This window comes from Nematostella vectensis, chromosome 10, assembly GCF_932526225.1.
Source record: "Nematostella vectensis chromosome 10, jaNemVect1.1, whole genome shotgun sequence".
Classification (NCBI taxonomy): Eukaryota; Metazoa; Cnidaria; class Anthozoa; order Actiniaria; family Edwardsiidae; genus Nematostella; species Nematostella vectensis.
The window spans coordinates 11,092,983-11,106,373 of NC_064043.1; the positions used below are offsets into that span (position 1 = coordinate 11,092,983).

Here is a 13,391-nt window from a genome sequence, read left to right on the forward strand (position 1 = left end):
ATTGCGCGCTGTGTGTATGGTGGAGTCTGTACAGTGGGCACTGCGTGTATGGTGGAGTCTGTTCATTGCGCGCTGTGTGTATGGTGGAGTCTGTACAGTGGGCACTGCGTGTATGGTGGAGTCTGTACAGTGTGCACTGTGTGTATGGTGGAGTCTGTAGATTGCGCACTGTGTGTAGGGTGGAGTCTGTACATTGCGCACTGTGTGTATGGTGGAGTTTGTACAGTGCGCACTGTGTGTATGGTGGAGTCTGTACATGGCGCACTGTGTGTATGGTGGAGTCTGTACAGTGCGCACTGTGTGTATGGTGAAGTCTGTACAGTGGGCACTGTGTGTATGGTGGAGTCTGTACAGTGCGCACTGTGTGTATGGTGGAGTCTGTTCATTGCGCGCTGTGTGATGGAGTCTGTACATTGCGCACTGTGTGTATGGTGGAGTCTGTACAGTGCGCACTGTGTGTATGGTGATCTGTACAAGGCTCACTGTGTGTATGGTGGAGTCTGTGCAGTGCGCACTGTGTGTATGGTGGAGTGTGTACAGTGCGCACTGTGTGTATGGTGGAGTCTGTACAGTGCGCACTGTGTGTATGGTGGAGTCTGTAAATTGCGCACTGTGTGTATGGTGGAGTCTGTACATTGCGCACTGTGTGTATGGTGGAGTCTGTACAGTGCGCACTGTGTGTATGGTGGAGTCTGTACAGTGCGCACTGTGTGTATGGTGGAGTCTGTACAGTGCGCACTGTGTGTATGGTGGTGTTTGTACAGTGCGCACTGTGTGTATGCTGGAGTCTGTACAGTGCGCACTGTGTGTATGATGGAGCTCAATGTGTGTATGGTTGAGTCTGTACAGTGTGCACCGTGTCAATGTGATAAAGTACACTGTATGATTTAATATGTTCAGTGCATTGCATGATGAAGTATGTAAAAAGTTTTGCTGTATCACGTATTAAACAGCTTTTTCTGTTTTATCATTATTTTATTTTCTTTCATCTAATATATAATATAATTTCTACCTTGAATAGTATCTGATTGGAGTCTCAACCAGCTCTTGCTTTAAATTATCTTTTGTTTGAGAGAAAACAACAGTATCATAAAGTGTAAAATGACAATGCAAAGGTGTATAGGTGATAGGTGTGGTTTCAGTACCAGTGTGGTGTTTGTTTCAGTTTTTGGGCGATTTATCACAGCCTTGACCTACGTTGTTCCTATTGTCAGTTTTCCATAATTTTTCAAATAGTTTTGCAGTTTCAAACACCCTTTCTAATCTTGCACTGGTTGAGCCTCTTTTGCATAAATAAGCTAGTGTCCTAGTGTGGCTAGACACTTCATTTGATTTCACAATATTACAAGCATATATATGTTCATCAACATCTACTGAGCTTTACTCAGACGAAGCTCTACTAGGTTGTATAAAAAATCGTAAAACAATTTCTAATGGAGGCTTCAATTCTCCTAAGAATTTCCTGTAATTTTGATCATATGTTAAAAAGATTATGACAAAGAGGGGCATTATGCGTTATGGCGTATTTGACATCCAGAATCATTTTCATTTTTTTGTCTTGATCAAATATGAATTGTCCCTTATGGGATTAAATAAACAGAAGCGTAAATTCACAATGATATGAAATTTACAGTGAAAACAAAATGGATACAAAATTTTAGATGCAATTCAGTCACCTCAAAGTGATAACTGAACAACATTGCGATGGTTGCTGAACTTGCAGTCAAATACCTCATCACGCAACATAATAAACATGGTCTTCTGAAATAGCAGCAGGAGACAGGGGCCGATCTAGGATCTAGGGGTTTGCCAAGTGGGCCCCAACCTTAACTATATTTGGCTTAGAAATAACAGGAAATCGATAGAATAATTATGAATCAGACCCTATTTTCTTGAAACTATCGCTTCCCCTTCATTTTTTGGGAGTCCTGGATCTGCCCCTGAGAAATACAATATTATACAATGTTTTAGATTTGACTAGTTGAGTTATCAACATTTGAAAAATGCTCTCTTGTTATAAAGGAGCGTTTTCGTATATTTTAGGGGCCACACCTACTAAGAAGACAAAAATTTAAACAAATATTTTATTTGCTAATCTGTACATTATCATTACCATTACTTTATTATGATTACTCGTACTATATTATCTGCATTATAATATTATCATTTCTATTTCTATATTATCTTCAAATGCATATAAAATGCTTTATTGGAAATTCACAAAGCAGATTATCAACTTAAAACTAAATTCATTTAAGGTTCACATAATAAAAGGAAACACAAAGCTGACATATCCCACCACTCGAGAAATGCAAAAAAAGTACAGTTCAAAATCAGATTGATAAATTGTGTTGTAAATTTCCTATTGTAAGGCAACTTTTATTTACTAAAATTTTTAATCCTTAGAAGAAATTCAGCAAAAATATAATTTCCTAAAATACTCTATTCTAGTAGTTATCTAACTTTGCTAAATATAATCTACAGTGAGATTACTATTATCATATGTTTTTTATTGGCCTTTACTGAGTATTTATGATAAATCTATTTTCAATAGTTTTAGTTTAATTTAGAAAAGATCTAGAGATACAACTATGATAGATTTTTAAGGTCTGGACCTGGACAGAGAATGCTCTTTATATTATCATAATATACAAATGTATTATGCATTATTTATGTTAATATGTCATCATTATTCTTTTTTTATAATTATATCGTTGATATATAACATTTAGTGGTAGGTTCTGTTTGAGTAACTGCTATTCTCTGTAAGAAAACTAGACACATTACAATCTTTGGCAATGGTTTCAAGGAAAATAAGGGCAACAAAGCTGAATAAAAGTTTAAATTTGGTATGGTTAAATGTGCCAACAGACATTTTATCAATGTCAAATTACTTAAAATGGATGAAAATAAGACGGCATACAAGACCAATCATCAAGAATTAAATGAACTAGATACTTAAAATATTGCTCTAGGAATTAAATAAGTTAGTTCAGGGATTTATTAACCTGACTTTGACATTGTAAGCTTGAATGTCATGAATCAGTAAAGCTGGCAATAAGGGGAAAATCCCATGTTTAACATAAGGTGCTTTTGGTATCTACTTACTTGGGTTCTGTGTCTGATCTTTTGTAAACATATGAGAAATGGTATTTAACACAGCTGCATTGGTAACTGAATTAAGCAGCTACCATCATGTATTGAGTAACCACCCTCAATTGTACAACCACTTAGCACAGTCGAGCTAGTTGCAATTTAATAAATGTCTTGTATATGTTTTACTGTTGTTATATTCCTACCTAAAGAATTATGTAGCAATTATATTGTCTTCTATACATCATAAGGTTGTCTCACCAGGAACCTGTAAACAATAGAGATATTAATGATTTAAAAATGCCAGTTATGCCACCATTTTATGCTACACCACTCATCAAGTCACATAAAAAATTCAGTTTCATTGGCAAATGTGTAACTGAGATGAAAAACTGTTGTTATTTAAGTAACATAATTCAATCATGAATAGCTACTTTGATGTTTTCTTTCAAACAGACCATTTTATTTCAAGATTTAAACAATGAATAAGGAAAGACTGATCAACCTTATTTAACATTTTTTCCCCTTTCAAACCACACCCAAGAATTCGGTATAACTCCACAAATATTGTGTGGAATTGGTAAAAAATAAATTGTAATAATATTACATTGAGTGAAAATAAGAGACCCACAAAAATCAAGAATTGTTTAGCAAGACGGGTAAATCTGTTGTCTGCCAATCAAAATAAAAGCATCCTAAAAATAATGGATCAGGCATTGAAATTATGTATGGAAAAAACCCAAGTTAATACATAAAAATAACCACTCAAACATTAAAATAAATTTAAGTTAAAATAATAATAACAATAGTTATAAAAAAATTTGGATAATTTTTTAATTGCAAATATAAAACATGTGAGAAGCAACAATTCTACTTCACATAAATATGAAGCTTTGGAAACCCTGTGGGCAGTAGATAATAAAAGGGCAATCTGGAAATATTCTGACATTTCTATGCTTGAAATATTTTTATTAATCTCTTTTCTGTTAAAACACCATCTTGAAAGAATGCATTTTTATTGTTTCCGTGTTTGACCCCTTCAGGGCTTAAGCTGCACAATACTGCAGATGTCTAAGCTGTTGATTTATCGAGGGAATAGCTTTTTTGATAGCACATCAATTTGAACCTAAGTATTCCAAAAGCCTTTTTAGCAAACAACAAGGATTTGAAAGCCTTTCCTGAAGAGCACTACAGAATTATCTTGGTTTTATAGAACACATCCAGCATGGCATGCACTTTGACTCAACAAAAACAAAAAAGGGAGTGTTCATTAAATACCCTGGGGGGAGGGATGGAGGGAGGGAAGATTTTGACTCAGGACAGCTTGAAATCTCAAAATCCCTCTTCATTGAAAAAATATATATTCAGTGTCCCCCTTTAACAAACCCAAGGATTACAGAAGCCTCCTTAGAGGGCACGATTTTTCAAGCCTCCCTTTGAGTGGTAAATTTGTTTTCTAAGCCTCCTCCCACCCTCAGGATGTTTAATGAACAATCAATAGGTCAAGAAAGGAAACAGAAGGTAGCATCCTTTCATTCAGTTTTAATTTTTTTAGGAACAAAGACAAATAAAGATTTCATTTGATTATTTTCTTACCTTGTTTCTGCCAAGGTAGAGATATGTTGTGACATATCCCTTCCCTTTAACAGGAATGGTCCCTCGTCTCTCAAATATGAAGAAGTCATTCAACATTTCTTTGGTTGATTCGCTGACTTGTATCTTCTCAGGAACTCCAGTGGAATCCATTCGGCTTGCAAGGTTCACAGTGTCCCCCCAAATATCATATAGTAGTTTAGTCGTTCCAATTACTCCAGCTGTTACTGGCCCAGCATTGAAACCGATTCGAAGCTTGAATTTAAATCCTAGCATGTGTTCGTTAAATCGATCAACTACATTGAACATCTCTAATGCGAACTCCACTAGCTGTTTCAAGTGTTCATAGGGGTGGATTTCTCTTCTGATGTTGTCCTCTTGGTTGAGACCAGCTCCAGCCATGAATGTTGATCCATTCACGGTCTTTATCTTCTCAACCTCCATATATTCAATATTATCCAATAACTCATCAAAATCACCTACGAGTTCATTCAAAACCCGGATGCACTCTTTTCCACCTTCAAAGTTCTCTTCGTAAAAATCTGAGAAGTTCACGATGGAGGCAAACATTACTCCGGCATTGTTGTAATTCATTGAATAATGGTCTGATGTCTTAAGTGCTTCTGAGACGTGCTTTGGAAACAAGCTCAACAAAAGCCAGTCTGCCTGTTGCTTGTGCACCTGTGACTTCTTCTTCACCTTAGCCGCCTCTGCATCCCCACTAAAGTTCCTTCTTACTCCCATTTCAAGTTGTCGATTCAACAATGCAACAAGAAGCCATAATAGAACCAAGGCGGCAGTGACCTCCTTTGCCATCCTTGACCCTTCTGTTGTCATGGGAGCAGCTCTGACACAGAAATCATCAAATTGCAGAAGTATAATATACGTCACTGTGAACACTGCCGCCAGACTTGTCTTCATCCATGAGGTTAGTTGTGTGAAATTACAGAAGTGCAAGAGAGCCACTGCAACAATATAGGAGAAAAAGTTTCTGGCATTGTTATCTGCAAGTTGTGAGCAGTCCATAAAGTTGGAAAAAACTGTAGCCATAGGAAGGCACATGAGCAATGCACCTACGATGTGGCTTGTGAACCAGCCAGAAGTGTTCTTAACAAGTGGATGGAACCACTGAGGAAAGCGGCGGGGAAAAGCTCTGGCAAAGTTCAGAAAGAAGAGTGTGATTTCAACAATGAAAGCTAGAGGTGTTAATACCATCATACTTAGAGATACAGGATTAAACAGTAAGAAACACAAAACACAGATAGTAAAGAACACAATATTAGACAACAAGACATCAGTGAAGAAATTCACTTTAGGTGAAGCAAATGTTGTGACTGACGGATTCAAGAGGGTTGAGTCTTGCCCCTCATTCTGATACTGCTGCTCTAGTTCTTTATCGTAGAACTGTAGCGTACACGTAGAGACAGGTGCATGAAAGTATTCATCACCAACACCCTGCTCACTCATTAAATGAACAAGCTGCTGATCGTTCGATGTTCTTAGGGTCTCCCGCATCAGTGCCTCTGGTAATGATAGTGCAAGAAAAGCCTGTTGAGAAAATCTTCGTGCAAACTTCTTAAGCATTGTTTGGCTGTCTTCATCTTCGCAATCAGAGCCTAAGTTTCCTCCATCAGAACTTAGATAATCCATCTCAACCGTGTCTTGACGAGTGCTTTTCAAGTTACCCTTTCGAGGGCCGTTCTCAAATACTGACTCCTCCTGTCCCGACATATTTGAATCTGAGCTGAATGCACGCTCTGAAGTTGAGATATCTTCAGATATCTTGACATGCTTCTTGGGTTTTGGACTTGACTGTTTTGTGTTTGCTTGGATTGGAGCAGGTGTTTTGCTCTGGTTATTAGCATTCAAAAGCTCAATGGGTTTTTTCATCCCATTCTTTCGACCAACAATAAAATATGTGGTGATACCCTTCAAAGCAGCATTTCTGGTTTCTCCATGGCCATTCTCAACAATGTATTGATCCCTCAGAAAGCCAACAGTTGCCTCCGTTATGTGGACTCTGCCAGGGAGACCAGCGGTTTCCATACGGTTAGCAAGTGTAACATCATTCGACCACACGTCAAATTTGAATCTCTTGGTTCCAACAATCCCACAAAGGACTGTTCCAGTATGAACACCAACCCTCATATCCACATCGTTATCTGTATCATTATCGAACTCTTTTATTTGTTCCAGCATATCAAGGCCCATTTCCACGCAATAAGTGGCGTGATTGGGGGTGGGTTTTGGACAGCCAGCCACACAGTAATAGCAGTCGCCTAATGTACTTATCTTTTCACAATGATTATACTCGGTTAAACGGTCAAAACGTCCGAATAAATCGTTGAGCAATCGAACAAGTTGATCTGCCGATTTGTTAGAAGACATCTTGGTGAAGCCTACAATATCGGCAAAGAGTATGCTCACGTTTTCCATACGATGCATTTGGAATGGTCTGAAAACCATTTTCGCTTTCTTGTGTTTTCGCTTTCCGTTGCCCATTTCACGGCCGTTGCCGTTTTTATTTTCATCTTCGTCGTCAACATTCAACAGGGAATCTGCAACGATTTCAGGCATCACCGAGCGAATCATTCGTTCTTTTACTTGCTTTTCGATCTCTAAATCGCGGCGAGCGACATAACTCTGTCCAACTTTCCAAAATGTGCTTCTCTCGCGAACCTGAGCCATGAAAAAGATCGAGATTCCAATCAGATGAATGCAAGCGTGTAGCAAAACAATACTAGCGATCTCTTCGCCTTGTCCTTTTAAACGCTGTCCCTTTGAATTGCCGAAAAACGCATAGAGCACTTCATGGGCGATAGAAAAAGCCACTGTGATAAAAATACAAATGTACAGTCTAAGAGAATGGAGCATTGTGTAGATGACCAAAATAAAACATGTGCAAACGGAGAAGCGAGCTGTGATCGAAAACTCCTCCAGAAATGTGTATGTGGCGAGCTCGGCCGTTATTAGCCACAGGGAAGTAAACAACGAAATATACGCTGCACACTTCTTGTACAAGTTGCAGTATTTTGTAAACAGTATAAGTGCAGCAACCACAATCATAAACACCAAATCCCCAAGGAGAATTTTCCAGTAATGAGTCCTTTCCGAATAGAAGGCGCCAAAGAAGATGGCCCAGGCACCGGCGGCTGCTAATATGAAAAATAAAGCACGAATTAGTCTTCGTTTGTTGTGAGTAAACGTAAATCTTTGGAATTCCTCTTCCAAGATTTTGGAATCGAAGCTTGGATTCCACCATTTGGAAGAGGCACGTTCGAAGAACAAGGGAATGCAGCCTTTTTTGAGTCGAGTATCAACTTGAGAGAACGAACGTTCTTTCTTCATAGCAGATGGTGGTCGAAAATCCATACTGATCGACTCGGGGTCTACGCTAGGCGTACGAGAACTTCTTGCAGAGCTAGCCATATCGACAGAATGGGACTTCGCAGCTTACAGAAAGGCGAAATCCTAGATTATTTATCGCAAGAGACAATATAGCAGCCGGGGTTTCTCTCAATTAGGAAGCTTCGCACTTTCGCACGCTGGTAGATTGTACACGAGTCGAATTCATCTATGTATGTCGGAGATCATTTCGTGTGACCGCATCAGGGTTGATCGAGCATTTAGCGCAGAGGTAAATCCGCACGAATTACTGAAGCAAAGCTTACGATCACGACATTATTCATGCCTCGGTGATTCTTTTGCTTTCCGAACGCCTTTCTTGTCTCACGTGACCCAAAAGCTATAATAACAACCAATCAGCGCTACGGGAAAGTTATTTTCTAATATAGATCACGTGATTAAAACTTTCAATTTTCATTCGAATCCTCTTATTCCCACTAGGAGTATTATTATGTTTTTTAAGTTTGTCTTCCGTTAGAGTGGAGCGGTTCCTTAGTAAATGCAACATTTGGGGCCATTTTGCGATTTTCAGTGGAGGGTATCGCTTTATTTGTTCAGGTGATTCACCTTAATAATGACTTTGCATCATAAAAGATATCGAGCTGTTGTCAAAATACTGATAGGAATCGACGCTGTTTAAGCCTAGAAATATTTGGTAAAGTAAAAGCAAAACAAAAAAAACGTTTATACATATAATGAAACGCTTTGAGAAAATAATCGCACATTTTGTATCTTTGTTTTTGAAAAATTTGTAGTTAAATAACCAAAGAGGATCTTAAAGATAGAGTTTTTGATTTCTGGTGTGGTTAATAGCATCATATCCTTTAGATCAACAAAACCGTTTCATCACCACCTTGTATTACTATATTTATCGAATAAATGATTAAGCGAGATTGCGTGTTTTGATACGGTCACGACTTTGTGGGTCGTGCGTGGGTTTTGTTTTACGACATTTTGCCCTTACTTAGGCCAGGAAATAGATATTTGGAGAAACAATGCGGAATTTAGATCCTTCCGTCCCCTTTCAAAGACTGTTGGTGATTTAGTCAGTCTTGTTCCTTGCTAGCAGAGGCCTCTTTTTTTCGCTGGGCTGCCGTTCGCGAACGCCAGCCCAGCGAAATACAGAGAAAAGAGGCCTCTGCTAGCAGGGAATCAGTCTTGTGGGTTTAGAAACACAAAAAGAGCTGATAAAAAGGCTCGCTATATAATACACGTGTTTGTTTTAGTTCACTCTAGGGGATGAATGGATAAAACGCACCGGGTTTTTTTCCTGTTTACCGCCCCTCAATTTGAAAAAAGTGTATATATATATTATATATTACTAAAATCACTTTGAAGCTTAAATATCAGGCCATTTTTTTCTCCAAAAGCTGAAGACGAAAAACAAGACTTACCTTTCTTAGTATTAAAATACAAATTATGCGAAGAGATCATGAAATAGCCATCAAAAAACAAAGTTTCATACAGTCATTTACCGAATTCATTTGAAAATATCACAACTGCTTCTACAAACCAGCCAATGGACATGATTACTTTTTTACATTTGGTATTTTTATTTTTTGGGGTCAAAACGGCAGCTGGACTCCCAGAGGCTTCACACGACGTCCGGCATCCGTCCCTAAAATATCAAGTATTACTCGAGAACATGAGAGAATCGAATTGACCTCCATAAAAATGTCAATATATTGATTCAAATATGTAAACACTTCCGTTTCACCGTTCAACATAAAAACATTTCAAAATTTCATAAACATATATCATATTGTACACAGTTAGTTTCCCTCAACTAAATTAACTGCTGAATTAGTTATCACAAAACAAAAGTTATTTGCATGTTTAATAAAGAATTATCTGTTGTTTTTATTCTACTATCGGTAATTATGTGAAAAATTAATCGGAAGGCAAGGTGTGTTCAAGCGATGTACATGTAAAAAAGCATACAATTGGGTTATTAGATTTAAGTTTTACACGATAAACAGGATAACCACCGTTCATATGTATTATGTTTAGTTTTTTTCATCATTTTAGACGATGGCCAGTCCACTGTTATTTCGGTAACTTACTTTTCCTCCACAAACGTACGTACTCTGAACCTTCATCATCGACATCATCAAAAATTGTTCGAATTATCGAGGGTAAAATACAGAAACCGAAAATTCGTGTTTTAGGGTTCAAATATTTGATAAATTCGTCGTGCAAGCAAGAATCTCTTAAAAAACATCGAACAAGCGATAGCAATTTTTTTTAAAATTTCACTTAAATCACTTTGAGGTAGCGGGAAATTGGATTGTACATCATGCAGGTTCGAGTTGTCGGTCGTAAGTACTTGTGGGTTTCCTGTGTATTTCTCGCCTCAGTCTCTGAAATTTTCAAACATCTGCTCGCCCTCTCGATCCTTAGCTGAAAGAGTGAAGTCAGCTTTAGAAAAGATCGCCGATTTAAACGCAAAATGTTAGTACAAATTAATCCTGATGGACACAATAGTCCATAACCTTTACTGCTGAATATTCAAGATATATTTTTGTTGCCTGATTTTTTCTATAGGTCGAAAGTAACCTTCAAAATAACTCTTACGTCCGACCCAAAATTGCCTTACAAAGTGTAAGTAAAATTTAGATGAAGTCTTAGTATGTGTATATTTAGATCGCTTGTTGATTGCTCATACTGTGGTATAATTTGCTTGCAGACTTAGTGTACCAGAAAATACACCATTCACAGCAGTGCTAAGATTTGCTGCCGAAGAAGTGAGTGGATCGCTTTAAAGCTATTGAACCGTAATTGAATCATATGATCGCCAGCAATATTTGGAACCCAATATTTTTATCTTGTATTGAAAATGCAATTCTATGTGGGGGTAAGCTTACTCAGCTATCATTTGATATTAAAAGACAATAGGGGGTACATATAGCTTATATCCCTTTCCAACAGTGTATAGAATGTATACACTGATTTATTTAATACAAAGGCATTTTATAATATCAATACTTCCTCTGTATGTGAGAATGACTGGAGAGCAAAAGGTAAGGTAGATTATAATGGGCAAACTTATAATCACGAGGTCAAGGAGTAATGCACCCCCTCCTCTTATAGTTGGGACCTTAAAATAGTAGGGGCCTTAAAACTTACAACAAAAGTCAACATGCTAGATTTCAGTGCCGCCACCACATTTTTTTTAGTGCACCATAAATCTAACGTGGAACATGGAAGATAATTATTAATAGATAAATTTCACAGCCCTGGCTTCTTTGTGCCTGGCATGGATGGTTCCACTTTTCCTTGGCTCTGTGAATGTAGTGTTTCCTATGTATTCAATAAGATCTCAATTCACTTTCCTGTTTCAGTTTAAAGTTCCTCCTGCTACAAGTGCTATTATAACAAATGGTAAGTAAAACATGTATCAATGTGTGATTTACAAACGTAATATTTATTGTTCTGATAATCCATGTGGCAGGGGGCATGAGAATTTTTGTAGTAAATTTATTAAATGGTTTTTATGTACCAGAGCTTCCAAAATCTATTTATTTTTCTGGAGAGTATGCTACTAGATCCACCCTCATAAGTGTGCACTGCCTGCCCCCTCCCCCCAATGGAAAATTATGCTTCCACTGCCTAACATAGCTTCTAATGCCTAGTTTTTGACATAAAAGCTGCTCCTCTCAAAACAAATTTGAAAATGCAATTGCATTGAATTCAAAGGCAAAAAACTATCGTTTTTTGTTGCTGTTGTTGTTATACGTGTTTTGGGACCCTAGTACTTAAATGGCTGAACATCATTAAGCCCAATCAATGAATAAAACTGTCTTTAGAGGGTCCGGTTCAATATTCAAGAAATATCTGACACCCTTGATACTCTCAAGTTATTGTTATAATCCAAAAAGCTTTGAATTTAAGTGTATATTTGCATTTCCGCAGATGGTATTGGAATCAACCCAACTCAAAGTGCAGGTCAGTTAAAGGCTATAATATAAACAATTATCAAATTCTATTACATGCCATGGTTCTGTAGATTACTTTAAAGCATCTCAAATGATTTAAAGATCCTATCCTCCAGAATATTCACCCTGAAACAGGCCCATAGTTAGGGGGAGGGGGTTGGGGAGTTGAGAAGAACCGCCCAACTTGTCTACAAGCATAACTGAAAGGTTCGCTTTCTGTAAATAAAAAAAGAGAAATAATGTGAACTAGGAGGAGCCTGTTTCTAAGACAAAATACTCCAAACAACCCCCGTCCCTACTCAGTCAATCTGACCTCTTTCACGCTATGTGCTTGAGCGCATAACATGACAGTGGTCAGGACAACTGCATAGGAGAATGTCCCCCCTCTCCCTTGCTCAAAAGCCTGGCTACCAGCCTTTTGGAAATAGTATGGACAAAATAATGTGACAACATTGTGCATGTGCTCCTAGGATCACTCACATTGGATCCTTAAATATTGGAATACCAAAGTTATATCCCCTGCTAGTTTCCCTTGCTCAAAAGCCTGGCTACTGACCTGATGGAAATAGTGTGGACAACATAATGCGACAACATTGTGCATTTGCTCCCAGGATCACTCACGAAATATTGGAATACCAAAGTTATACCACTGCTAGTTAACAGTTACAGCCACATTGATCCCAAATGAATATCAAATAAATGATATCTTCAGCTTTACTGTGCTTATTCCAATTCCAATAATTTAAACAATATCTTTCTTTTTAACCTCACAGGGAATGTATTTTTAAAGCACGGCTCTGAACTACGACTTATACCAAGGGACCGAGTGGGAAGCCAACATACGTGACTAGAATGAATTATTTATTAAATGCCAAAGGGATTAACACCAAATACAAATCTTGTCTGTTGTTATGACTTTCCTACCTCAATTATCGATGAACGGGCGAAAGTTTACCTTCCATTGTACTTTCTGATACTTTTTAGCACTTTTATTGAGAATTGACAGAAACCTATATCCTCAATTAGGTCCTATGCATAAACAAAACACCTAATAACCCTGCTAAATAGTACATTATGACACGACTGTAAACAGAATGGTCATTTGATTTAGAATTGTTACAGTGCCATTGCTTGATTGAAATGCATTCTTCACCTGGAACTTTATTCATATAATCCATACACACCAAGGAAGATGTAGCTGATCTGAAACATAAACTTTTTGTTTGTCACTCTTGGCTTTAATCATGAAGAGTGAAATGAAAAGCTAAAAAAAATTAAATGAAATGGGAAAATGGGAAAATAATTTAGAATTTTCTGTTAGGTTTTTAAAGTTACCTTCTGTATCCAGTCTAAAGACGTCAGGCG

The 13,391-nt window shown here is 37.7% G+C and overlaps 2 protein-coding genes across 2 annotated transcripts; one reads left to right on the forward strand and one right to left on the reverse strand.

Annotated features, from left to right (window-relative positions):
* Nucleotides 1–954: 954 nt before the first annotated feature.
* Nucleotides 955–8,414, reverse strand: LOC5519173 (adenylate cyclase type 9). Its single transcript, XM_001639023.3, has 2 exons — nt 4,690–8,414; nt 955–3,361 (listed from the first exon to the last, which is right to left on the reverse strand). Exons 1-2 carry the CDS (start codon nt 8,113–8,115, stop codon nt 3,338–3,340), a joined length of 3,450 nt encoding a protein of 1,149 aa, XP_001639073.3. The 5' UTR covers nt 8,116–8,414; the 3' UTR covers nt 955–3,337.
* A 2,018-nt stretch (nt 8,415–10,432) lies between these two features.
* LOC5519172 (ubiquitin-fold modifier 1) lies at nt 10,433–12,923 on the forward strand. The gene is made up of 6 exons (XM_001639091.3): nt 10,433–10,542; nt 10,636–10,692; nt 10,778–10,835; nt 11,433–11,472; nt 12,004–12,036; nt 12,800–12,923. Coding segments are annotated over exons 1-6 (264 nt in total). The 5' UTR covers nt 10,433–10,540; the 3' UTR covers nt 12,874–12,923.
* Nucleotides 12,924–13,391: the final 468 nt, after the last annotated feature.

What these genes read in the sequence shown, in the direction of transcription:
- LOC5519173 (XM_001639023.3), bottom strand. Translation starts at nt 8,115, where the DNA reads ATGGCTAGCTCTGCAAGAAGTTCTCGTACGCCTAGCGTAGACCCCGAG. An exon ending in TCTACCTTGGCAGAAACAAG is followed by an intron (nt 3,362 to 4,689) that starts GTAAGAAAATAA and finishes TATTGTTTACAG; the next exon opens with GTTCCTGGTGAGACAACCTT.
- LOC5519172 (XM_001639091.3), top strand. An exon ending in CCAAAATTGCCTTACAAAGT is followed by an intron (nt 10,693 to 10,777) that starts GTAAGTAAAATT and finishes ATTTGCTTGCAG; the next exon opens with ACTTAGTGTACCAGAAAATA. An exon ending in CAACCCAACTCAAAGTGCAG is followed by an intron (nt 12,037 to 12,799) that starts GTCAGTTAAAGG and finishes TTAACCTCACAG; the next exon opens with GGAATGTATTTTTAAAGCAC.